This window comes from Sinocyclocheilus grahami, unplaced genomic scaffold (assembly GCF_001515645.1).
Source record: "Sinocyclocheilus grahami isolate Dianchi unplaced genomic scaffold, SAMN03320097.WGS_v1.1 scaffold270.1, whole genome shotgun sequence".
In the NCBI taxonomy this organism is placed as follows: Eukaryota; Metazoa; Chordata; class Actinopteri; order Cypriniformes; family Cyprinidae; genus Sinocyclocheilus; species Sinocyclocheilus grahami.
The window spans coordinates 675,006-702,567 of NW_015505449.1; the positions used below are offsets into that span (position 1 = coordinate 675,006).

A 27,562-nucleotide genomic window follows, 5' to 3' on the forward strand; every position below is an offset into this window, starting at 1 on the left:
AGACCTCTAATTTGTGCACACAAAATATTCCAAGTGGAAGTGTATTGAATCTAGGGCTGTGCAAAAAATCTTATGCGATTTTCATGCGCATCTCGTCAGTAAAGCCGCTCCTGTGATTAGTAGTAAATCTCCAGCATGTGCGTTCAGATGGAGCGGCATTTACGACACAGAGTCGTAGTTCACTGATAAGCTACACAAAATCGCGTTTTACTCGAAATCGGCTTTACTGACGAGATGCGCATGAAAAGCGCAAAAGATTTTTTGCACAGCCCTAATTGAATCAAATCAGATTCACCCTATAACTTACATTAGAGATCCAAAAAGTGGGGTATTAGTGAATGATGGGGAAAAAAAATTGTGGTATTATTCAGGAATTCTGTGGCAAAATCCCTCATGAACTTACATGAATAATACGGTTCCCATTAAACCAACAAATAATTAGTAAGTAAATCAAAATCTATACTGTGTTTACTGAGAACTGGTGCTGAAAAGAACAGACTTCTGTTTTACTGTTAGTTCAATGTTGTATGCGGAAAGACTTTAAAAATGTGGTAGAAAATACCAGTTTATCAGGTCAAAATGTTTAGTTCTTATAAATGAACCATGATAAACTGAATCAGAACCCTAAACATTACAAATTTGGGATTATGTGTAGGGATGCTCTTTTTTTTCTTTCTTAAAATGTGTTTTAAGATGCCAAGCTAAGTCACTAGTGCTTCCATCCAAGGTAAAACTCATCTTAAAATTCCTCAAGACCACTTACCATCAAATATACCCACTAATACGTGGTAGAAAATGTGTCAGAAAGTACCAATTTATCAGGTCAACATATAAATTGAATCAGAACCCTAAACACTACAATTCTGGGATCATCTGTAGGGACGCACCGTTTCTTTAAATGGGTTTTAAGACTCCAAGTAGTTCACTAGTGCATCTATCCGAGCTAAAACACATCTTAAAATCCCTCATGACCATTTACCACCAAATACATCCTCTAAAACTCGAGTTCACTCGCTCTGCATGTAACAGTCAAAATAAAATATACAGCATCTGCACATCTAGAGTTATTGTGAGAGTTTAGGGTTTCATGCATTATAGCAGAGAAAACATCAGTTTAGATGGAATTTTGAAAAAGGGAAATAAGTCATGATCGGATGGCAATGAAGGAAAAAAAAAATACTGTCAAATGTATGAATTAATATATGCTGGGTCATAAATCAGAAAATAAAAGAGAAGCTAGTAAAACTATTAAAAGCACAGACATGCATGCAGCATAAGATGAAATGGACCTTGGCAATCTTTCTTGATCATGAATACTCACTATAAACTACATATAATATTGCATGGGCCCTGAATGGTGAACGTCCAGTTAACCCCATAAGGTATATTCCTTTTCCTCATAGACGACAAACACGCTTGTTTAAGGCTAAACGGTGTGATAGCAGCTCAAACTCTCTAATACAAATGAAATGAGTCTCTGGAAATGCCGGGTGGAGATCAGGTCCACGTAATGCACTATTCTCACTTCTACAGCACGTCGAGACTCGCTGTGCGATTTGGTTTATCAAGGTTTTAAAAGCAACTATCCTACTGGCCAATAGCGTGACTGACAGGAAGACAGGCAAGAGACGGACAGCTGTGGTCGTGGCTCAGACTGGCATGTGCATCTCGGTGTATTCGTCGTGACCCTCCTTCTCGTCAAAAGTAGGCTCTGCGTCATCAGCGTCCAACTGAGAGTGAGAAGAGAGACAGAAAAGCCACACAAACAGCATTAGTCAGCATGATTTTGAATTGATCTTTTTGTGCATGATACATCTGTGCACTATGGAAGCCGGTTTCCGCCACTGAATAATAAATCAAACAGGGTAATTGCGACTTTTTCCTCTCACAATTCTGACTTTTTTTCTCGCAATTGAGAGTTATAGACTCAGAATTGCATGATGTAATCTTGCAGTTCTGACTTTTTTCTTGCAATTGCGAGTTTATATTTCACAATTGTGACTATTTCTCAGAATTGCAAGTTTTCTCTTACAATTCGGACTTTTTTGTCACAATTGTGAGTTTACATCTTTCAATTCGGACTTTTTTTCTCAGAATTACATATAAACTCAGAATTGTATTTTTTTATTCAGTGGCAGAAACAGGCTTCCAAAGTGCACATTATTCCAAAGGACAATATTATGTCCTCAATTTAAAATAAAATGTATTAATTTAATTTTGTAAGTAATTAAATTTTTTTATTTTACCGTTTTAAAAGTTTGGGTTCGGTAAGATTTTTTAAAAATGTTTTTGAAAGAAGCTCACCAAGACTGAATTTATTTGATCAAAACACAGTAAAAACAGTAATACTGTGAAATATTATTTTAAAATATTTTTTTTCTATTTGAATATATTTTCAAATGTAATTTATTCCTGTGATGTAAAGCTGAATTTTCAGCATCATTACTCCAGTCTTCAGTGTCACATGATCCTTCAGAGATTACTGCTCAAGAAACATTTCTGATTATTATCAATGTTACAGGTACAATTTTTGTGGAAACCGTGATACATTTATCAGGATTCTTTGATGAATAGAAAGTTCGAAAGAACATCATTTATTTGAACTAGAAACTAAAAATGTAACATTTTGTAACATTATAAATGTCTTTACAATAAATGTATTAATTCTTCAACAAAACAAAAAAAGCAAGAAAAAAAAAAGTCTTTGTATGTGTTTTTGTGCATGCAAAGGTCCTTACACACTGCATTTCACGAGCGCTAAAGATGCGTGGCAGAAGAAACATCTTGACAGGGACGGTCATGATGAGAACAAACGGGAAAGCCAGAGATGCCACAGTAGACATGACCGCCCAGAGGACAGCAAGACAGACCACCTGTATTGCAGTGAAGAGATGCATCCGCAGGGTCCGCACCTGAGGATTCAGTCAAGATACACAGTACAAATCAGTTCTACCTTCCGTACTGTTAGTTACAACCATAAAGACATCTGTATCTGACACTATTACTGCAGTATGTTACAGCCACAGTACCTTTTTAAGGGAACAATGACAAAAATCCTCTTTATTAATAAACAAAAAAACTGATTGGAGTCCTGACCTTGCGTACATAGGTGTGATCAGGGTGGTATTTAGGGGGCATCAGTAGCAGCAAGATCCGTTCGGTCAGCTGAATCCCATTCAGTGACATCACACCCATGTATAGGAAGATGCCAAACAGCACAGCGATGGGGATTTGACCGAGCAGATCACCGATTACTATCGAGAGACCTACAGCCAACAAAATTTGTAGTATGAAGACATTTTATAGACTATTTCCTTCATTTAATTTATACATTAATATATACAATAGTCATTTTACACTTATTTAATGTGCATGTTATGAAATAGTATGCATTGTAGTAGCAATAAGCCACAAGATACTATGTGTTACATTGATTTTACCTTAAACTGTGGGGAGAAAAAAAAAGCCTGTACTGGTCAGTCTTTAGTTGCTTATTTTTCTAAAACACTGGCAACAGCAATATGATCAAATACATAAATGTCCAATAAATAATGAAACTGCCCTGCATCATATTTGCTAGATGAAATCCTATACTTTTTTATACAAAAAAAAAAAAAAACTCATAATTTTGGCCTGCTCATTCCAAAAACAGTATCTGATTCCAAACAAATTATCCTTCAATATTTTAATAATATATTGTAGTGTTCTCAGACAAGGACGAGGCGTTTTGATGTACAAGGGGTGTTTATTGGGGCTGTTGTCGGCCACAACCCACGCCGTACACACCCCGACTTCTAAGAGAACCGCACTTGAACCAGCGAGGCACTCATTCTCCCCCCTCCTTCTCTCTCTTTTCCCTTACACACACACATGGGCGGAGCCTCTTTTCACATCCAACTCGAACATCCAATAACAGTTCGCAACACAAAAATGAATACAGTGCAACACTAACATTAAGCACATTGTTATCTATAACACAACATGCTTGAACATGCTACACTATATATATATATATATTTTTTTTTTTATCAGCAGTTTGTGTCGATCAGGATGCATCTAAATGGATAATGTTAGAATCAGTAATTTTTGGAACCCACCTACAAGTATTGCCACCAGTAACCCGGTCACCCTCTGCTCCTTGACCTCCTGGATTCGAGGTTTGTCTCCAGGGGCGACGGCTTTGCTCATTACGGTGAGGGCGTTGGCATGGGTTACAGAGCGCACGGTGGCCGCAGCCATCCACGGCAGGCCGAACAGAGCACTGGTGCCACCGAGAGTCACGATGAGCAACAGATCCAGATGAAAACCAGAACCCTTGACCAGCATTCGCTCTTTCTTACTGACTATCAACCTAGAAGGAGAGAGCATCTTTAATCCTGCCATGATTTTATGTATACCATGAATCAGGGATAAAAATTTTTGTTGTATATTTGTCGTGTATAATTAACAGCTTTATTGCAAATTAAATCATTTTTTCCCCCCACAAAATGTTCACATATAATGAATACAAATGAGACGAAACATGGCAGTGGACTCACGTTGTGATTTGTGTCTCCATAAAGATGAGAATGAAGACGAGCAGAGCCGGAAGGATGCTGGCAAACATCATCCAGATAGGGAACTGACCATCAGAACCCAGAGGATTGACTATCCAACCTCGCTTATCAGTACTAGTCTCTGAAAAACCTCGTGGTACACTCAGTTTCTGCAGGGTGCAGCATTAAAAAAAAAAAAAGACAATACATATGTGAATAAAATAGTAAGAAAATAATACTTATACTAATAAGAAGAAAATTCATAAAAATAAAGTAAATCAAAATATAAATTATTAAATTATAAACAGTGGAGCATTAAAATATATAAATGACAATAACAAAAAAATTACAATAATACAAAATATTAATAAAGAGAATGAATAAAAAATAAAGTCAGTCAAAAATAAAAACTAATAAAATATAAAGAGTGTAGCATTAAAAAGAATACATAAAATAATAACACTAATAAGAAATAAAAGAAAATAATAATAATGGACACAAAAAAAAAAAAAAAGTATTTTTGCTTATAAAATACATAACAAAAACATAACACCTCTTGTCAACAAAACTATAGCACAAACAGTGCCGGTTTAAGCATCAAATTTTAATATTTAGGGTACCTAACATGAAATATGAGTGATAGTAATAATAATAATGCTAGCTTTACTTGATTTTAACTTCTTCAAATCACCTGCAAATTGACAACTATCCATTCTCACCTGTGAGTGTGTGTCTTGAATGCTGTAGTCTACCAGAACCATGATAAGAATGGCAATAGGAACTCCAAAATCTCCAATAACTCTTCTTAGCTGTAAAAAAGACCCAAATTGACTTATTATACCTTACTATAGATTCAACATTCTAAAAACATAAAATATTAAAGGGGACATCGGATTAAATGTTCACTTTTTAAAGCTTTTTTTTGCATTTAGTTGGGTTTCCGGCATGTCTGCCAACTCAGAAAAGCTGAAAAGAAAACACGCAGATAGTTTGTTTTGCGCGGTTTGAGTCTGAAACTGTGCCTTCCAGCGAGCTGTTTCAATATGCAGCCGGTTTCTATGTAGATAGCTAGCTGTTTGGATAAGACCAACCCTAAATTTTGTATATAAAATTCTATACAAGATTTTTAAAAAGTACTTGTGGTACAAATTTTTCAGAGACCATCTTACAAAAGTTCTTCAAAATTTACAAATCATTGTCTTGTGACAATAAAAATTGGGCAGTCTAAAAACATATGCTTTACTGACAAGTTAGTGCTACAGTATTCACATTTTGGTGCTTCTTCACCCTTCAATAAATGCCAATGAGCCAATTTAGCATGGACCAAGGAAATACTGAATAAATCATTGAATCAATGGTCATTTGTGGGTGAACTTGACCTTTGACAGCATATGGTATTTAGCATATTTATCATACTTATGGTAGAGAATCTGGTACTGTAAACTCACAGAGAAGAAGGCTTCTTCAAACACCAGGATTGGTCCAGAGAAGCCCACCACCAGAAGTGGCTGAACCCCGAGCAGACAGAACAACACACCCTGAATACAAGTGGCCACAATCAGCTCCGACACACCAATGAGGCCTTCAGTCTTCTCACCTGTACACACAAGACAGAATTATTAAATGGAGAGGGATAGATTCAACATTCTAAAAACATAAAATATTAAAGGGGACATCGGATTAAATGTTCACTTTTTAAAGCTTTTTTTTGCATTTAGTTGGGTTTCCGCCATGTCTGCCAACTCAGAAAAGCTGAAAAGAAAACACGCAGATAGTTTGTTTTGCGCGGTTTGAGTCTGAAACTGTGCCTTCCAGCGAGCTGCAGCCGGTTTCTATGTAGATAGCTAGCTGTTTGGATAAGACCAACCCTAAATTTTGTATATAAAATTCTATACAAGATTTTTAAAAAGTACTTGTGGTACAAATTTTTCAGAGACCATCTTACAAAAGTTCTTCAAAATTTACAAATCATTGTCTTGTGACAATAAAAATTGGGCAGTCTAAAAACATATGCTTTACTGACAAGTTAGTGCTACAGTATTCACATTTTGGTGCTTCTTCACCCTTCAATAAATGCCAATGAGCCAATTTAGCATGGACCAAGGAAATACTGAATAAATCATTGAATCAATGGTCATTTGTGGGTGAACTTGACCTTTGACAGCATATGGTATTTAGCATATTTATCATACTTATGGTAGAGAATCTGGTACTGTAAACTCACAGAGAAGAAGGCTTCTTCAAACACCAGGATTGGTCCAGAGAAGCCCACCACCAGAAGTGGCTGAACCCCGAGCAGACAGAACAACACACCCTGAATACAAGTGGCCACAATCAGCTCCGACACACCAATGAGGCCTTCAGTCTTCTCACCTGTACACACAAGACAGAATTATTAAATGGAGAGGTCCTTTCTGGAGTTCAAGCATAAGTAATCTAAAATACTTCTCAGGATCAGAGTGACTGATTGTGTGATAACCTTTTGTTTCATAACTGGTTGTGACCGTTTAAAGTCATTTAAGTCAGTTCTGGAAGCAATTTACAGTTTTCACATTTAATGTAAAAAAATGTGTTGGTGAATTAAATACAAAAAAAAAAAAACATTATATATATTAGAACATTCTTTTTTTCAAATCACCATAAAAAAAACAAATAACACCATGACATACACTTATTCTGTCTGCATACATGTATATATTTTTTTCTTTTGATGTTGGAATGCAATTTAAAAACCAAATACATTTTCCTTCACAATAATTTCAATTTTAAAACACTGTCTAACTGTTATTGATCACGTGCATTTAAAATGATTATTTTTATTGCATTTAAGATCATACCAATATGTTTCTGTCAGCAAGAACACAGACAGAATGGAGAGCGGTAATGTAACTGACCTAGAAGGCCTCCGAATGTGATGGTGGGAGAAAGAGCAGCGAAATAAATAAAGATGACAGCAGCCATGCACTGGAGGTTCAGCGCATCCTTGAAGTCACTGATGTACTTTGGGTAACGGCGCTGGGCGTCACGGATCAGCCCACCAAACAGACGGCCTGTGCGTCGTAATGGGTCGTCTTCTAGTTTTATGGGTGCTAGCAAGGCCTCTGATTTACACAGAGAGAGAGAGAATATGGGATATTATGAATAAAACAGGATACTGAAGAAATAAACACTGAAGTTGCAAAATAAAACAAAATGCACGCACACGCGCCACACAGAATACATTACATTTAAAAAAGTGAAAGACGACAAAAGGAAAAGCAAAAAACAATACACTAATAACAAAAACAAACAAAAAAGACAAAATAAAACAAAACAAGCACAAAGAACACTCATAACAAAACTTTTAAATAAAATGAGAAAAAAAAACAACAGCACAAATAACAAAGACGAACAAACAAAGACAAAATAAAAAAACCAAGCACAAAGAAGAGAAATGCAATAAAGAAAAACAAAAACACTATACACATAAGCACAAACAAAAAATAGACAATTAAAATTATATAAAATTAAATAAAAACAAACAAAACACACACACACACACACATATAAAACACAAAACAATAAACCAAAATAAAAGCTGAACTGGAACTAAAGCAACACAGGTCAATGCAGACCTTTCTCTTCAAGGCTCTTGGGCTCTTTGGACAGCAAGGCCACTTCCTGCTCCTCTCTCTTGCGGAGCATCTCTCTTTGGAAGTGAGCAACAGACCGCAGGAGCTCTTCACCGCCTAGTTCTGATGGAGGCAGAACAATACTGCAGTCCAGAAAGCCATTGATGGCATTGAGCAGGTCCTGCCGATCATCTGCCAGGTACGCAGATTCATGAAATTGCTGGAGAGAGATCAGATCAAGTTAACACTGGAAATAGCCATTATAGTCTGAATTTTTGGCATGGAACGATGCTTTTCTTTGAATTTGTGCAGTGGTGACTCACAGCCATCTTTCTCACCTTGTCAGACATGAGTGTTGAAATGGAGCGTCCGATCTGGTGGTAGTCCATGCTGGTGCTGGGAGGACCAAGCAGCACAAAGAGAAACCGAACAGGAACCGGAACCTCCAACACAGAGTCCAGTTCTACAGCTTCCTGAAGTCGAACAAATGCCATGGTGGGCTGCTCCAGGAAGTCAACACTGCCTAGCAAGACATCAATACATTTCATTTCCTGTTGTTCTGTGAAATCATTTGCTGTTTGTTCATGTGGCTGTTAATCTGTAATAATCATTTTAATTTCTGATGCATCTGGTTGATTTGGATTCAGTAGTAATTTACAACCAATTCTTAACTGTTTAAACGGGATAATCTGATATTCATATTTTTCCAGTTTATTTTTCATTTCTTAAAGAAGTCCTATTTGAGTCCTTTATGACTGGTTCCAAATTATGATAGAAATCCATCAGGATTCAGAATCAGACTATAATTGCTTACCAACAAGTACGACGGTGGCTTCAGCATTTTCCGGAATTTTCTCCAGAAGCTTAAGTTCATGTTTGGATTTGGATCTGTGCATGCCTATGGATGAAGCAGAATCTTTCTGCAAATAATGAGACATAAGAACACGAAGATTCGAAGATGAAGATTTGAAGAGATAGACTCCAATCCAAAATACAATAAATAAACAAGCAAACAAACATACCATCATACAATATAAAATAAATTATGCTAATTTAGCAACTTTAAGACATTTTCTTTATTTAAAATGTATTTAGAATCAGCATAACAGCATGACACATTTTTTTCTTTATTTTTCAAATTTAAGGTGCTATAATAATTACAATTATTTTTAATGTCTCTTATGCTCACCAAGACTTTATTTGAGCAATAAATAGTATTTTGCGAAATATTATTTGTGAAAAATAATTTGAAAGAACTTTTCTATTTTTATAATACCAATGTTATAATATTGCACAATATTTCTGTTGTTACTGTATTGTTATAACATAAATGCAGCCTTGGTGAGCATAAGAGAATTTCAAAAACATAAAAAATAATAATTTCTTTTAAAAAAAAGAACAAAGTAAATAAAGAGAAGACGTTGCCCTTCTCATTTAAAACATAATCCAGCTTAGACACTTTCAACCAACTACCTCGTTCTTCTCAATGTCAATGTGAAGTGAGCTGTCTTGACTGGTCCTTGTGGACCCCATGAGTGGCTCTGTGACGGAGAGTTCGGGGACTGGGGACAGGTGGTTACTGCTGCTCTGGTGATGGGTGATCAGAGAGCCCAGGCTGGCTGCTGAGATGTTTCTGGGGAATGAGGAGCTGTGCTCCTTCTCATCGCTCGGGTGACTAAGGGAGGGAGAGCAAGGGAGCCAGCGGGTAAGAGAGACTAGGAGAGACTGCGAAGGGTCATGTGTGGATCTACATAGGGACGGTGGTATGGCGAATGGTGTAGAATATAAAGCAATAGATTATATGAGAATAAAAGACCGTAAGTGGAGTAAACAGATTCAGACCTCAAAATCACATGTCATTTCTTAAGATACTCTTTATTGTACAAATATCCGAGCGCTACCTGTGCTTGAGTAGAAGAGCGCGGAGGACATTGGCTCTGTCCTCGGCTTTGATCTGATCAGAGATGATCATCTGTTCCACCACCTGATGGGCGATGCCAGGTAGAGTCTTCTGGTCCAAGTCCAAAAGCACAGCTCCTAATGAGAGGAATCAAACATGAGGCCCTCATTATCATTAACGCAATCAATATAATAAAACATGTTATAATACTTAACGAAAACCATAAAATCTCTATATTCGAAATTCATGTAAACAAAATATAAAAAACCTTTTTACTTCAGCTAGCTGCCATATTTAAAATAACTACAACTAAAATAAAAATTAAAACTAGTCATATTTTTAAAAAAAATAATTAATTAAAAGCTACAAAATTAAAATGAAAACTGAAAGTGGAGAAATATTACATCAGCATTTATTAATCTGTGTACAGTAAATGTTCATTTATAAATATATACTACTGTTCGCTAATAATTAACCTTTGTTCAAAATACATTTAACAATTAACATTGTACTTAGTGTTGATAAATAATATGGATGTTTATCAAAGATTTTAAGTTAAAATCACATGTATAATAAATTTATTTAGGTATATTTAGGTAAGTGTATATTTTACATTTTGTGACCAACCACCATTTCTCTGAAGTTTTTAAAACAAAATATTTTGCCCATAATTTTTATTTTAAAATTACATAATTTATCCATAATCCACATTATTGCTAACTTTTCAGCTTTTTTAAAAGTATATTTAAATGGTAAAAAAATTTTTTGGCAGATATATTCTTTGTAGTCTCTCAATGAATATAGTAATTATATATATATATATATATATATAGTAGTTTAGAGTAGCATACTTTTTTAGTAGCATAGCACGTCATGCAGCATGACACTGTGGTGCTTTTGCAATTAATTATGCAATCAAACACTGATATCACAATAAAAGGCTCTAACCTGACATTAGCGCTTCACTATAAAACAGACTTTTCTGCAGGTTTCTCCAGGTTCTCACCATGAGAGATGGTTTTTCTCAGCTCCAGCAGACTGCGGAATGACAGCGAGGCGACGTGTGGTTTCCCCCAGCGGTCCGTCTCCTCCTCCACATCCTCTTCAAACTTGATCCAGCGAGCCGTTTCTCTCCACTGCATCTCCTGGTTTTTATCCATGATCAGCTCATTCAGCTCCACAAACACCTGGTGCCAAAGACCATACAATAAACGGGTGAAAAAAAAGCTATTAAAACACCTTACAATCAAAAAGCCTACAACTATCTAAGGTTTTTCTTTGGATGAATGCAACTTGCTAAGGTAGTTAAAGCAACAGACACCAGCTATGCATTTTAACCCAAATAGCTTGTACCTCAACTCAAGTTAACTTTGGTTTGATCTGCCTAAAACATAATATCGCACACCAATCGATGCATCCAGCATGTGCATGTACACCACAACACAGCATTTTCTGACCTTCTGATGCCGAGCAAGCCGTCTGGAAAAGTCTAAAAGGACCATGCCGTTAGAGCAAGACTGAATGATGAGATGTCAGGCAGCGGTGTGAACACCCACTGGTGTTGTTTAGAAGTAAAAGGGTCCATAAGTACACTAAGACATAGCTGGTTTACCTGTCTAGAGGGGGATCTGAGGGCGTTAATAAAACATGGCTGACTCTGAAGGCTCGCGGTGTCCGGTTACCCGAGCTGATCTTTTCTTTATTTCTAGGTGTGTGAAAGGAAAGAAGTTCATTCATTTTTAATCAGGTCCTGCCCCCTAAAATCCTCCTTTTATTTGTTGTGATTACATAATTTATCCATAATCCACATTATTGCTAACTTTTCAGCTTTTTTAAAAGTACATTTAAATGGTAATATATATATAGTAGTTTAGAGTAGCATACTTTTTTAGTAGCATAGCACGTCATGCAGCATGACACTGTGGTGCTTTTGCAATTAATTATGCAATCAAACACTGATATCACAATAAAAGGCTCTAACCTGACATTAGCGCTTCACTATAAAACAGACTTTTCTGCAGGTTTCTCCAGGTTCTCACCATGAGAGATGGTTTTTCTCAGCTCCAGCAGACTGCGGAATGACAGCGAGGCGACGTGTGGTTTCCCCCAGCGGTCCGTCTCCTCCTCCACATCCTCTTCAAACTTGATCCAGCGAGCCGTTTCTCTCCACTGCATCTCCTGGTTTTTATCCATGATCAGCTCATTCAGCTCCACAAACACCTGATGCCAAAGACCATACAATAAACGGGTGAAAAAAAAGCTATTAAAACACCTTACAATCAAAAAGCCTACAACTATCTAAGGTTTTTCTTTGGATGAATGCAACTTGCTAAGGTAGTTAAAGCAACAGACACCAGCTATGCATTTTAACCCAAATAGCTTGTACCTCAACTCAAGTTAACTTTGGTTTGATCTGCCTAAAACATAATATCGCACACCAATCGATGCATCCAGCATGTGCATGTACACCACAACACAGCATTTTCTGACCTTCTGATGCCGAGCAAGCCGTCTGGAAAAGTCTAAAAGGACCATGCCGTTAGAGCAAGACTGAATGATGAGATGTCAGGCAGCGGTGTGAACACCCACTGGTGTTGTTTAGAAGTAAAAGGGTCCATAAGTACACTAAGACATAGCTGGTTTACCTGTCTAGAGGGGGATCTGAGGGCGTTAATAAAACATGGCTGACTCTGAAGGCTCGCGGTGTCCGGTTACCCGAGCTGATCTTTTCTTTATTTCTAGGTGTGTGAAAGGAAAGAAGTTCATTCATTTTTAATCAGGTCCTGCCCCCTAAAATCCTCCTTTTATTTGTTGTGAAGGACAGCGGGCTTGTCCCAAATAAAGTGGGAATGCAGTGAATGAGCCTCAATCTGGGAAAAGGACTAAACACTCTGAAATAGCCCATCAGGACTTTGTGAAGGCATCTGTAAAGACATCTGAAACCTAGCTAGTTATGTCTATGATAACAAATTTGTCCCAAAATCCCAGCCAGAGGGAATGGCACAAAAACGTTTTCACAGAACATTTGGTTACTCCTCAAAGGGTTAGTTCACCCAAAAACGAAAATTCTGTCATTAATTACTCACCCTCATGCTGTTCTAAACCCGTAAGACCTCCGTTCATCTTCCGAACACAAATTAAGATATTTTTGAAGAATTCTGAGAGCTCTCTGACCCTCCCATAGACAGCAAGGGTCGTTACACGATCAAGGTCCAGAAACGTAGCAAGGAGATCGGTTAGGGCTGGACGATATGGCCAAAATTGATATCACGATATATTTCTTAATTTCGGTCGATACGATATAATTCCGATATCGATATGAACACTATTTATCTGAAATAGAAATCTTTTGTAACATTATAAATGCCTTTATCATCACTTTTGATCAATTTTAAGCATCCTTGCTAAATAAAAGTATTAATTTCTAGAATTTCTTTCCCAAAAAAAATTATAAAAATTATACTGAATGGAATAGCCTCCGCGTCACCCTGGTGCCATTTTGGAGAATATCCACTGAACGTAAGCAGCGTATGCTATTCTGTGTCAGCTGCATCACGCGTATACGTTGTTTTCGTTCAAATCAAAGCGTAAACAACGTAGAAAACGTGTCCGCGTGACGCAACTATATATATATATATATATATATATATATGTTTTTTTTTTCTTTTGAGGTTTTCCATGAACCTTGGGTGTCCAGACAGGGTTAATATACTAGTTTCAACCAAATTACAGACATTAACTAGTAACCAAGCTAGAGAAACCAAGAAACTAGTATCTGTCAACAGGTGTCTGACCTCATGTGGCGTCCGGTCCAGTTTGCGACTGCGTGTGCTGGGCTCTTTGTGGTCTTTGCTGATGTGCACCACCTGACCCTTCGTGCTTTTCCTGACCAGGTGTCGACGTACTCCAGGAACATCTTCAAAACGATGGCCTGGAAGAATGGACCAATAAAAACATGTATATTATTTAAATAACAGGCTACAGTTTGCGGTGTAAGATTTTTGTTTTTAAAAGAAGTCTCTTATGCTCTTCAAGGCAAAGAACAGCATTTATTTGAAATAGAAATCTTTTGTAACATTATAAATATCTTTACTGTCATTTTTGAGCAATTTAATGCATACTTGCTAAATAAAAGCATAAAAAACTATTACTAACCCTAAACTTTTGAACAGAAATGTAACTGACGGATATAAAATAACCTTTAATTGATTATGTACCACATTAAATATTCCAAAACACTGCACTGTACTATAAAGTATTTCAGATTTTCATTCAAAGTATATTTCTCCCAGGATGCACGTACAGTACCTGTAAGTATTACTCAAATCAGTTAAATGACCACATTCACTAGGTAAAATCTCATTGGCAGGGTTGAGAGGGAGGTCATCGCCTTTGTTCATAACACAACGCTCATCAGGATGAAATTACAGGATGGGCCAGTTGCCAAAGACATTCAGGGTAAAAAGGTCAGGGAGGGAATTCAGGTGGATTTGACGAACTAGTGTGAGTATAAGAACAAACTCCAATCAAGCAAACAGGCCAAAGCCTTTTCCCACATAGCTTGTCAGGGCGAGCTGAAATCCACTTTTACATTAACAAAAAAGGCGTTCACACTCTGAGAGTGATTTGCAAGGACAGATGAGAGCTGACAGTGACTGAAATCGCTGGCGATGAAACAAAGTCAAGCAGAGTTTAACTTACTGTTGATTAACTGTTTTGTCTATGAACTGATGTTCTGACATCCACAGGTCAAAAGAAACGGTAGACAGTAACCGTGTAAAGTCCTGTCGTCGAGCATATCCCAGCGGATGGGCCTTTTCCCAGACTAATTAATGGCCCGTATAGCACGACTGTTGAGAAAAGCTCTAGAAAGCTGATTGGGTATATTACAGGAACCGCTGATATACAGCTGAAGTCTGATAAAGGTTTGTCCCGCTGGGCCACAAAAGACTCTTGCTGTGAAGAGTAGCAGGATGCTTGGTACAAATCTCCTGAAAGACGATGAAACTAGTGGAAACTCTGACTTCTAGATGTTGCAATCCCAGTAGATCAGGTCGTGGAACTGTGCTTTCTTTGCTAATATATTAGTCAAAACAAGAACTACCAAAAAACACCGGTTTAAAATGTTTTTTAAAGAAGTTTCTTATGCTTACCGAGGTTGCATTGATTTGATCAAAAATACAGTAAAAACAGTAACATTATGGACTAACTGTTTGCTATTTGAATATACTTTCAAATGTAATTTAATCCTGTAATGCAAAGCTGAATCTCTACTGGGTATGTGCATTAAAAAAAAAACTCACTTTTAATGCCGTCCAGGTCGGCCGAGGCCAGGGTCTGTGCCTCAAACTCATCAGTGGGGATCCGCTGGTATTTGGCCTGCTCGGTCCCCGTCATGTTGCCCGTGCGACGTCTCTCCTGAAGGTCGTAGCTGCGACTCGACACACGGGGCAGAGAGCTGGGTTCAGTGGCGCTAGGGATCGGAGGAACAGAGTCAGATGGCCTACAACAGACAAAATGAGACCTTGTCAAATACTTTTCATTAAACCACTAATACAAAAGGCATTATAAACAAGCAAAACTTACTGGAAAATCAACAAAAAGAATAAAAGAGTTACTACTTTTGAAGTGTTACTGTTGTACAAAGCTAACAAAGATCTTTATTAACACATAAATAATGCAAAATCTATTATACTGAGAAAATAACACTAAACAAAAAAATGTCATGCTGTTTACACTATTAACAAAGTGAGGTTCATTAGATTGAAAAGCTTTCAATAAATGAATAAAGCATTTACTTAAATCAGATGGTCTATAAGAGACTCATCATACAAAAGCATTATTAACAATATAAGCATTATAAACAAGGAAAACTTAAGGTAAAGTCAACAGAGTAAACCAGTACTCTTTTTGAAGAGTTAGTGTTTTACTATTAGCTTAATAAAATAGAGGAAATAATACATTTTGTACATTCATGTCACTAAAATTATGCTCTAATTTTCTTAAAATTCCGACACAAAAAGCTTACATCAGAGAAAGACTGAATATCCCCTTCAGATATTCTCCTATTGATTTTGCATTTGTCAACAAATACATCTTCATGAGCACTTACCTTTAGTTTAAACTGAGTTATGTTTCTGAAAGCATCTTAGACCAAAAACCCCAATTAGTGTTAACTTTACTGAAGAACAGAAGAAAACAACCTGCTGAAATGATCTGACAATGAATCCCGATGCTTGTAAAGACAGCCCTGCATTTAAAAAGATGAGAAAGCAAGAGGGAAAGGTGGAGAGCGCTTTATAAAAGCAAAGTGCGGTTGCTAGTAGTAACGGGTGAGTGATGTAGACAGTGGTGATGAAGGTCTGGAGAGAGGCTGATACCCCGCTGCTCTCTGAAATAACCGGTTCTAGGTAACGGACAGGGTACGATTTACAATAAACCAACACCAGAGAGGCGGACACAAGCTGAAGGTGGATGCTCTACGGGTCAGGCTACGAAACCTGCAATGTCTACCACTTCAAACGAGTAAATACTGCAACAAAACTGCAAAATGAAGACTAAGAATGCAACATGCAACACTCTGAGAACTTCCCTTGAAAAATTTTTTACCATGTTGACACAGTTTCCAACAAAATACCAAAGTTACACAAAAATGTCCAGGTCACATTTCACAACAAAATTAATGAAACAAAACTGAATGAAGAAAATTAAGCCTGTTTAATGGCCATTAAGATTTTTTTATTTATTGCAGTATTATGTATTTTTCATGACAATTAAGAACATGTTTCAGCCATATTCTCATTACTGTAATGCATGTGCGTGATTTACATTTTTTTCAGAATGTATAAATAACATTTTATAGATATTGCATGCTTAAGAAGCAATTTCTAGCCGATTACATATTTTAGTGCCGAGCTTAATTTAACCAAAAAATAATTCACTATAGAAATTTCCATGGCTTTTTAATATTATAATGATTTTAATGAGCTGGAAATCATAATAATCAAATAATAAAAATCCTGAAAGTTCCAGGTTTATGCCTGCGTGAACCCTGAAATTTTTTTTTTCGAATTAATGAGAATGAGAATTGTTTTGCATTAAATTTATGACAATTTAGGGGAAAATATCCTTAATTGTAATGAAAACATTTTTTCTTGACGGCCCTAAATATTTAACTTCTACCTTTGTGCTTTAGGACCAAAGTTAAATATTAAATTTACAAAGTATATTATAAGGTTAAACTAAACTATAATAACAATAATAATATTATTATTATTATTAATCATAATAATAATAATAATCTGTTACTTAAAATAAACGTTAACTGAAATAATATATAATAAAACTTATACATAAAAAATAAATATAAATGTAAATCAAACTTGTTTTATTTCAGTTACTGTAGTTGCCATTTCTCAATTTTATTTAGTCTGACTTAATGTACTAAATACTAAAACTGAAATAAAAATTATACAGACATAAAAAAACTGATTAAATAAAGAAACACTTTAACACTAAAATGACTATTAATAAACTAAAAACTAGTTCAAAATATTAAAAAAAATATATAATAGTATCTCAATGATACTATAATATCACTGATTAACAGTAAACAAAACTATAATTTCTCCCTTATTTTATTTGGATTTTTGGTGTAAAATCTGAACCTGGACATGTTCTTGACAGCTTCTGTGAGATTTATTACAATACTTGTCATATACTAAAATCATCACACATTACACATATAATGAAATGACATTAATATTGGATTTCCATTAACACCAAATATTTGTCTTTTTTACTTTTACTGTAGTAACAATAACTGTACTAAATATGAACTGTGATTATGCACTATGTAGGTGAATGGTGTGCAACGTGTCAAAGCTTTGCCTCCAAGTAATTATATAATGACATAATCCATCAGCATATATAACAAAGCTAAAGCACCGCAGTAGATGGACTCACTCAGTGGATGTGCTGTCCTGAGGCTCTGCACACACAGCAGACGAGGGGACGATCAGGATTTCTCGCGCAGGAAGAGGTTCTGAAGTCTCGGGTGTGGATACATAAGGCTCGTCATCTGACACGAAGAACTGGACCAGAGATAAAATGAGAGAAACAATCCAAATCTATTATAGCTAGTAATTCAAAAACAGTCAACAAGCACTTACAACTTGAGTTTGTATTATTAAAAAAAAAAAAGAGTTATATTTCATACAAATTAAAACATTCAATTAAATGTTGAACTGTGGACATAAACAAGGTTACCTGAACACTGTCTTTTCTCTCTGTGACACTCTGGCCCTCCGTAGCTTCTTCATCTTCCTCCTCCTCCTCATCTTCACCCTCTTCGATGGCTAAAGCACCGCTGGGGCTGGAACACACTCTGTGGTCCTTACTGCTGCTCCGTCTCCTCTTCCTCCCACTCTTCTTCCTCCTGCCGTCTCCTGGGAGTTTGGACAGGGGGTGGTGGATGTGATGGGACGAGTGACGGTGATCTGGAGAAGATTACAGCTATAGAGTTTCGGTTCTGCATTTTCACATTTATGGCTTTCAACATTTATCAGGGCTCTAGAGTTGTAAAACTATGTTTTGAAATTGTGTAATCAAGGTATAAATTGAAACATCTTGTCAAATGTGCTCCTAAAAGATTATATTTTTATTTGTACAATTGCTAACACTATTGTATATTATTATTGTTCTATTGCTGGATCCTCCCAGGGCTGATATATTTAACTAAAACCATAATAAAACATTTTCATTACTTGAAATAAAATAATAATTAACCTAAATAAAAAATTTTAAATTATTTTATTTCAGCTACTTTCCAAGGCAAAATTTAAATTTTTTGTTGTAGTACTATAATAACTAAAGCTAAATAAACTACAACTAATAAATAAAAATGAATTAAAACTATATAGACATAAAAAAAACACAAAAACAGCTAAATTATTAAAACTAATCTAAAATTAAAGTGAAAACAGAAAATCTAATTTAAATATTTACAAAAATCTATAATAAAGTATATTAATGATACTATAACACTAGCTCTACTTAAAATGTATGCATATATAAAAATGATGTGTGCATATACAGTGGGTACGGAAAGTATTCAGACCCCCTTAAATTTTTCACTCTTTGTTATATTGCAGCCATTTGCTAAAATCATTTAAGTTAATTTTTTTTCCTCATTAATGTACACACAGCATCCCATATTGACAGAAAAACACAGAATTGTTGACATTTTTGCAGATTTATTAAAAAAGAAAAACTGAAATATCACATGGTCCTAAGTATTCAGACCCTTTGCTGTGACACTCATATATTTAACTCAGGTGCTGTCCATTTCTTCTGATCATCCTTGAGATGGTTCTACACCTTCATTCGAGTCCAGCTGTGTTTGATTATACTGATTGGACTTGATAAGGAAAGCCACACACCTGTCTATATAAGACATTACCGCTCACAGTGCCTATTTCCTAGCTGCATACGTCATAGAGGTCTTCTCATTTTAGATCAGTAGCTATTAAATTCCAAAATAAGAAAGAAATGACAATTTATGCCTCATAAACAATAAGTCAATTTTATAATGGTTGCTTTTTTCTGAAACGAGACGTACGCCGACAATTGCGACTTTCGCCTTCGAAATGAGACAGTAATTAATCTCTTTCTAAATGAAATGGAAATCATGATATAATGTCAAACAAATGCAAACACTAGAGGCTTTACAGCTCATTGCTGCGCTTATTGCAATGACACAAGCAAATAATCTCAAGTCAAATAGAGGGAGTCATGGTCAAAAGCATTAGTTAGTCACAGAACATTTTGAAGGCTGTCGTATTTCCTAGCTGCATACGTCATAGAGGTCTTCTCATTTTAGATCAGTAGCTATTAAATTCCAAAATAAGAAAGAAATGACAATTTATGCCTCATAAACAATAACAGTCAATTTTATAATGGTTGCTTTTTTCTGAAACGAGACATCCTCAATGACGTACGCGGCCAACAATTGCGACTTTCGCCTTCGAAATGAGACAGTAATTAATCTCTTTCTAAATGAAATGGAAATCATGATATAATGTCAAACAAATGCAAACACTAGAGGCTTTACAGCTCATTGCTGCGCTTATTGCAATGACACAAGCAAATAATCTCAAGTCAAAAACAATCTCATTAGCTGCACCTTAATGGAGTGCTCGCATTTGCTCAATACATACACAAACAAACAAACAAATAAAACATTCACTGTAATTCATTCCATGCAACCATTTCATGAATTGACAAATGGTTTTTTTTTATTTTTGCTAATTCACAAAATCTACTTGTTTCCCACAAGCAATATAACCATAACACAAAAAGAAATTACCCAAAATATAAGACACAACAAACCTTTTCCATTTAAATTCCTTCATCTAAACCTGTTTCCTGCCAGGCTTTACAGCTCATTGCTGCGCTTATTGCAATGACACAAGCAAATAATCTCAAGTCAAAAACAATCTCATTAGCTGCACCTTAATGGAGTGCTCGCATTTGCTCAATACATACACAAACAAACAAACGAATAAACATTCACTGTAATTCATTCCATGAAATGACAAATGGTCTTTTTTTTTTTTTGCTAAATTCACAAAATCTACTTGTTTCCCACAAGCAATATAACCATAACACAAAAATAAATTACCCAAAACATAAGACACAACAAACCTTTTCCATTTAAATTCCTTCATCTAAACCTGTTTCCTGCCATCAGACAGTACCACGCCATCTCACACGCTACATTACAGAAGGAGAATTTCTGCCAGATAATGCATTCATATGGTGTATACATGCATACCATGGTGCACATTAAGTACCATAGCAGTTTTTTTGTATGACACACGTGCTTTAGTGACTAGAGACTAAAATAATTTTGCCACTGTCAATTTACTGTAGGACTTTATCTGGGTCTGATATGAGGCTGAACATTACATCGAAATTAAACTGATATTGTAATGACTTAAAGCAATATTCAAACCACAAAGACTGAGATTCAAATGTATATGCATGGCTGTTTTCAGAGAAAAGCAAAGCACTGTGTTGATTTACAAGTGTGTAGATTATGATACAGTATTACAGCGAGCGTTTCTGGTTTTTAAAAATGAGCTGCACACAGCTGCATGTGTCCTATGAAAACTCAAGTGGAAATATAAGAATTTTTTTTTTGGAGTAAAAAATGGTATTTTTCAGATTACAAATTATTTGTATTTTCTAAACATTTATCTACAAAATTACCCCAGATCATTCTAGAATTAATTTGTTCCGAATGTAGCTATTCAAGTCATCTTTAGAAAATTCCTGCATTTATTTCATATCGCACAAAAACCAAATTGTTGCAATGTCAAAGCTGCACAATTAGGGGGGGGAAAAAATCGAATTGCGATTTTTCTGATAAAATTTACATCTTAAAATACTCCACATTTACTTTGCTTGTTTGAAGGGCTTCACAATTTAGCCAGAATTTTATGATTATAAATTAATCTGGCTATAAAATAACAACAACAATAATAATAATAATAATAATAATAATATTTAATACTAAATAAAAATACATCAATAAAAAATAAATATCACTACTGTATTTAAGAAATTTATAATTAATATTTTTAGATAGATAATAAGCTGCTTGTGTAAGAACACTCTTAAATACACGGCGCATATATTTCTCTAATTCAATCGCAGCCTTTGCAATTTGATAATTGCACTAAGCCATATCGCATTTTTGGTTTTATCTCGATTATTAGTGCAGCCCAGGTCTGATGAGTGGCTGATGACTGAAGTTACAGAGTTCAAATGGATAACAGCAATTACCCAAGTCATTCAAATTATTCAATATCCTTGAGTCTTTTTGTCCATCTTAGATCTGTTCCAACCAACTAACAAGAACATAAGAGTCGGCACATGATAATAGGGTCTAAACCACCAATGCGCTCCAAGAAATAAAGCTTACCATGCTTAGATGATGCTAGAGCTGTTGACAATCAGTTATTGCTCACAAAGAACACCGCTCCTCCTGTATGTCCTCAAGAACAACAAAGTGAGAGCAACCTCGTTGTGTTCCTGCTGTCATCGGAGGGCTGTTAGTCATTCTCCGCAGAGTGATTAAAAACAAACACGATTTGGAAGAAAGGCGCATGGTTTCGATTGTGCAAAACAATCTACTGTAATCTTCTCAGCCACACTTCAACATTTTCCACAGTCAAATATTGACACTCTCCAGAAAACATCCATCATGTTACGTTACCTTGCGCTGCTGAGATTTCAAATCTGCTTTAATTTCTTCTGAGACTTTACATGGGCGCCTTTAATACTTTCACTGGCATGTGGGAACAACAGACTGACCAGTCTCAAGGCTCAGTTTAACAATGTACTAAACTAACTAAAACTAAAACCATAATTAATAAAAATGATAATTAACTATAAGTATTATACTACTTATATTAACTACTATAAGTAATTAATAAAAACTATATATTATTTTTCTCTGATTTATTTATTTATTTATTTTATTTATCTCTTTCTGATTTTTGATCGGCTGGCATGGGGGAACGCGGATTGTATAAAAAGCTTTAAATAATATATATATATGAAATACTTTTGTCTACAATGAAATCACACTGAGGTTTGGCTCTTTGCCTAATAATAGACACACATATACAGCATTCAATGACCCACAATGCTCAGGCCAACAAGACAGCAAGCTGAACCCAAAGTAAACCGTCTGACGTCCCACAAGACCACTCCAGAGCAGCCAAACTCTGAGTAGAAGCTGTGGCTTATATCAGCAGTAGCTCCCTAGCGGCATTAGTGTCAGTTCACATGAAGAGCCACTGGCCAAAGCAAAGTCTCTTGTCTGAGCGCACACAGCCAGCGAGCGATTAGCCACACAGATCAGTGAGGTGTCTGAAATCCCACTGACTCAGCAAGAGACGCGTGCAATAGAAGGAAGCGTTATGGAGAGCTGTGGGCAGAGATAGTCTTATTGAGCTCATGCAACTCTTGCTTCTACAAGCATATCTAATAATGTTAAGAGTGCAAGAGTATTATTATGAAGACCTTTATGCTTCAAAAGAAAGAATATAGCAGGCAGTTGTCTGACAGTTGACAACTATAGATTAATAAATGCTAGAAAGAAAAGGCTAATCACAATTCAGCATCTACAGTATCTCACAGAAGTGAGTACACCCCTCACATTTTTGTAAATATTTTATTATATCTTTTCATGTGACAACACTGAAGAAATTACACTTTGCTACAATGTAAAGTAGTGAGTGTACAGCTTGAATAAGTGTAAATTTGCCGTCCCCTCAAAATAACTCAACACACAGCCATTAATATCTAAACCGCTGGCCACAAAAGTGAGTACACCCCCTAAGTGAAAATGTCCAAATTGGACCCAATTAGCCATTTTCTCTCCCCGGTGTCATGTAACTCATTAGTGTTACAAGGTCTCGGGTGTGAATGGGGAGCAGGTGTGTTAAATTTGGTGTTATTGCTCTCACTCTCTCATACTGGTCACTGGAAGTTCAACATGGCCCCTCACGGCAAAGAACTCTCGGAGGATCTGAAAAAAAAAAGAATTGTTACTCTACATAAAGATGGCGTAGGCTATAAGAATATTGCCAAGACCCTGAAACTGAGCTGCAGCACGGTGGCCAAGACCATACAGCGGTTTAACAGGACAGGTTCCACTCAGAACAGGCCTCACCATGGTCGACCAAAGAAGTTGAGTGCACGTGCTCAGCGTCATATCCAGAGGTTGTGTTTGGGAAATAGACGTATGAGTGCTGCCAGCATTGCTGCAGAGATGGAAGGGGTGGGGGGTCAGCCTGTCAGTGCTCAGACCATGCGCCGCACATTGCATCAAATTGGTCTGCATGGCTGCTGTCCCAGAAGGAAGCCTCTTCTAAAGATGATACACAAGAAAGCCCACAAACAGTTTGCTGAAGACAAGCAGACTAAGGACATGGATTACTGGAACCATGTCCTGTGTACTCACTTTTGTGGCAAGCGGTTTAGACATTAATGGCTGTGTTGAGTTATTTTGAGGGGACAGCAAATTTACACTGTTATACAAGCTGTACACTCACTACTTTACATTGTAGCAAAGTGTCATTTTCTTCAGTGGTCGTCACATGAAAAGATATAATAAAATATTTACAAAAATGTGAGGGGTGTACTCACTTCTGTGAGATACTGTATATGCAAGAATATTGAATAAATATTGAACGGTGAATTCAGTAGGAGACATTCAAATGTTAATAGAGTCATTCAGTCTCAAATCAACCAAATTAAGGAAAATTCCCCGGCTCAAATTTTTCATTTTGTTCATATTTTTTCTGTAGAAAGATAAACATAAATAGTGACGAAAGCCAAAATATTAAATGTCATAGATGATTATTTACGGAGTAATCAACTATTTTGTTCAGGGGGGTCAAAACGACAATTTTCACCCGAGATTCTGAGCCAGATTACAGGGGGGTAAAAATGATTTGAGAAAGATGGCAGCATCATTATATTATTTTTAAGATTTCAAAAGAAAAGTTTATGAAGAATGAGAATCTAGAAGGATGTGTAAATATCTTGAATACCTTTAGAGTTACAGGCATGCAAACTTTAGATAGTCAATAACCATTTCATTTGATTTATTTAATTGTATTAATTTCATAATACATTTTGTGGATGTTCACAGACTTTGCATTTACTTTGATTTTGGCACAAACTTTATTTTGTAGGTCATTTATTTATATATTTACAATAATATTTCACTCAATATTTAATCTTTGCTTCATGTGATTAATGTCATTCCAGTGTATTGTAGCATTTGGACCAATCAGACACACCATTTTTCATTAGATTTAACAAATCAATTATCCATTAGATTAACAAATAGTCACAGACCCCTCATCCAATAAACATGCTGGGTGCCAGGATGTCTGTGAATGACACTAGGCCCCTGGTTACCATGGCAACCAGGACACCTCAGCCAGATCAGATCAACTTTAACAACCTAAAAGTATGTAGAGAGAATCTTCCTCCTACTCAAGTCTCTCTAAAACAGACACATAATGCCCATAAAAATGGACTCTTCTCCAATTAATTCATAGGAAAACCTTTCTTTGAATGAACACACATATACTTCAGATCATAGTATATGCTGTTACTGTTCTTGTATATTGTCTTTTGTATTGTATACGGTTTTATGCACGCTTATGATAGAACCACTTGTAATCTTACCTATATGTAATCTTACCATGTTCAGCATCTATGAATTCGTCTTCTGATGATCTAAACGAGAGTGTATATTATATGTTGGTACATAGGCAATATATTAGTGTTCTAAGAATCTTAAGTAATTTTGCATCAACACCCAATCAAATTACATATGCAAAATACCATGCTCAAAGACAAAGAGTCGTAAACTTTCCCTCCAAAAGTGAAAGTCACCATTGGCTCTGTGACCTCCCGGTGGTGTGAGCTCAATAGGAGATAAAGCTCTCACATCAATGACACGTCTCAGTCAGTCTGCGGTTCTGTTAGATTCTGAGAGGATGAGGATGTGGGCTAGAACGCTTCTGCAACTCTTAAGTCTGCACCAGGCTTTGGCCTTGTCTTTACATTCACCAAAGATCCTAGGATCTCAGCTGATGTCTCTCTTAGCTCTTTTTCACTTTCCACTGGGAAGAAACTCCCAATCACCATCGAGTCAGAACATCTTTGGAGTTCATCACTCTTCAAACCCAGTAGAAGGGGATCACAAGTCCAAAACCTTGAAACCAAGAAATCAAGACTTTCATCCGAGACTGCATCCGGACACTCGTTCAACGACCAAGGCAATGCAAGTATCGTACATTTAACTAAACAAAACAGAGGTTTAGTATAAGCGGTAGACCCTGTTGTAAAACGGCACTGATGGTTTCCCTCAGGTGGTTAACGGACTCATTTTCCATAGCTTCATTCCCTGTTCTTCTAATGAACTCTTTCATCCACTTTGCTCGCCTTTTGTATGCACGCGTGAGTGTATGTATGCATGTCTGTTTGTTTGACTAGTTTGTGTTAGTGTTTAGTTAATAAAACTCTTGTCCCATTAAAAAAATGTATGTCCCTTTACGATTTTGATCCTCCCTACATGCTCTAATGCATTAATACTGGATGAAAGTATTTTCTGTGGCCATGAAAATATCCTTCCTAGAGTTGATATGAACTTACACTGAATGTTCGCTGGACGAACAGATTAGTTGAGGGCTATTTAATTCTGCTACAGTAACTACCGGGCAGCTGATATAAATAATTGTAATTAATCATAATTAACTAATTATTTATATACATTTCCCTTTTGAGCTAATTTGCTACAGTATTGTATGTTTGCATGTAGTCGGTTTCACAAATATAAAAATATACATATTAATATGCAAATAAATTTTTTTACATATTTTTTATAATATAAAAATACTATGAATAATAATTTATTTTTCATTTTTAATACAAAATATTTAAAATTATTATTAAAATAAAACAAATGAATTAAATAAAAAATACTCTGATTTTTACAAATATTTCAGATATGTTCTTTATAATTTAAACAGTTGTGACACTGACTTCTAAGTTCTAACAAAACAATGCAATACTGTACAACATAAGCTAAACACTTAAGACAGCAATATTACCCTGGCATGATAGTAATCACATTTGGGAGCCAAGATAACCTGTAGAAACACCCCCTTTCGATATTTACTCGGACCGATGAGGCAAGATGCACCAGCCCTCAGCCTTCCAAACTTCTTTCAAACTGTTTGACAAGCATTGATTTATAAGATCTGATCATGAAATATCGCAAAAATACATCAACAATGGCTGATATCAGAGGGTTATCAGAGACTATTATGCAACATACCTCATTGTGAACCATAAGGATGGTCAAGGTAACAGATTTAATGCTACAGCTAATTTAAACCTATGCAGACAGTTTTTTTTAACAGAGTAAATGACTGACCTTTACCTTGTACAGGAAATCCATTGGTCATCGATCCCGTCTAAACACAAGAGTAAGAAAAGTAATCTAGTTTTCCAAGCAAATCTAAAAGATGAGCAAACAGAAACCCTCCCGCAACCTGTTGTCACATGACCGCAGCAGGAAGAGGATATAGCCCCATTTCACAACGCCAGGCCTCGTTCGAACTCCAATCGCTGATTTTCTAGTCTTCCCCCAAACACACCCCACATCCACACACACCCAAAACCTGCAGTCGTGTCGTCGGGTTGATCATTAACCTTATGGATCAACAGTTGCCTGCCATTAAGAGGCCAGCCAATGTCAGTTAACCAGTTAAGCTCTGTACTTAGACTGAATTATACTAACTAGCAATGAGAAATTCATACCCATTAGGCCATGAACTATAGTATTGTATAGACACAATGACTTGGGATGATGCTGCCTTCACATTTCTAGAACTAAAACTTACCTTTAGTTTTAAAAAATG

At 36.1% G+C, this 27,562-nt stretch overlaps 1 protein-coding gene across 1 annotated transcript; it reads right to left on the reverse strand.

Moving 5' to 3' along the window:
- slc4a2b (solute carrier family 4 member 2b) lies at positions 1 to 27,106 on the reverse strand. The gene is made up of 22 exons (XM_016291401.1): positions 27,082 to 27,106; positions 18,315 to 18,544; positions 18,012 to 18,139; positions 15,350 to 15,549; positions 13,841 to 13,977; positions 12,054 to 12,266; positions 11,053 to 11,233; positions 10,048 to 10,183; positions 9,620 to 9,821; positions 8,961 to 9,066; positions 8,485 to 8,669; positions 8,150 to 8,366; positions 7,430 to 7,636; positions 6,691 to 6,908; positions 6,581 to 6,599; positions 5,980 to 6,132; positions 5,255 to 5,376; positions 4,539 to 4,705; positions 4,098 to 4,351; positions 3,097 to 3,266; positions 2,739 to 2,912; positions 1 to 1,730 (listed from the first exon to the last, which is right to left on the reverse strand). The coding sequence occupies exons 1-22, from the start codon at positions 27,104 to 27,106 to the stop codon at positions 1,650 to 1,652; spliced, it is 3,525 nt and encodes a 1,174-aa protein (XP_016146887.1). The 3' UTR covers positions 1 to 1,649.
- Between the last annotated feature and the right edge of the window lie 456 nt (positions 27,107 to 27,562).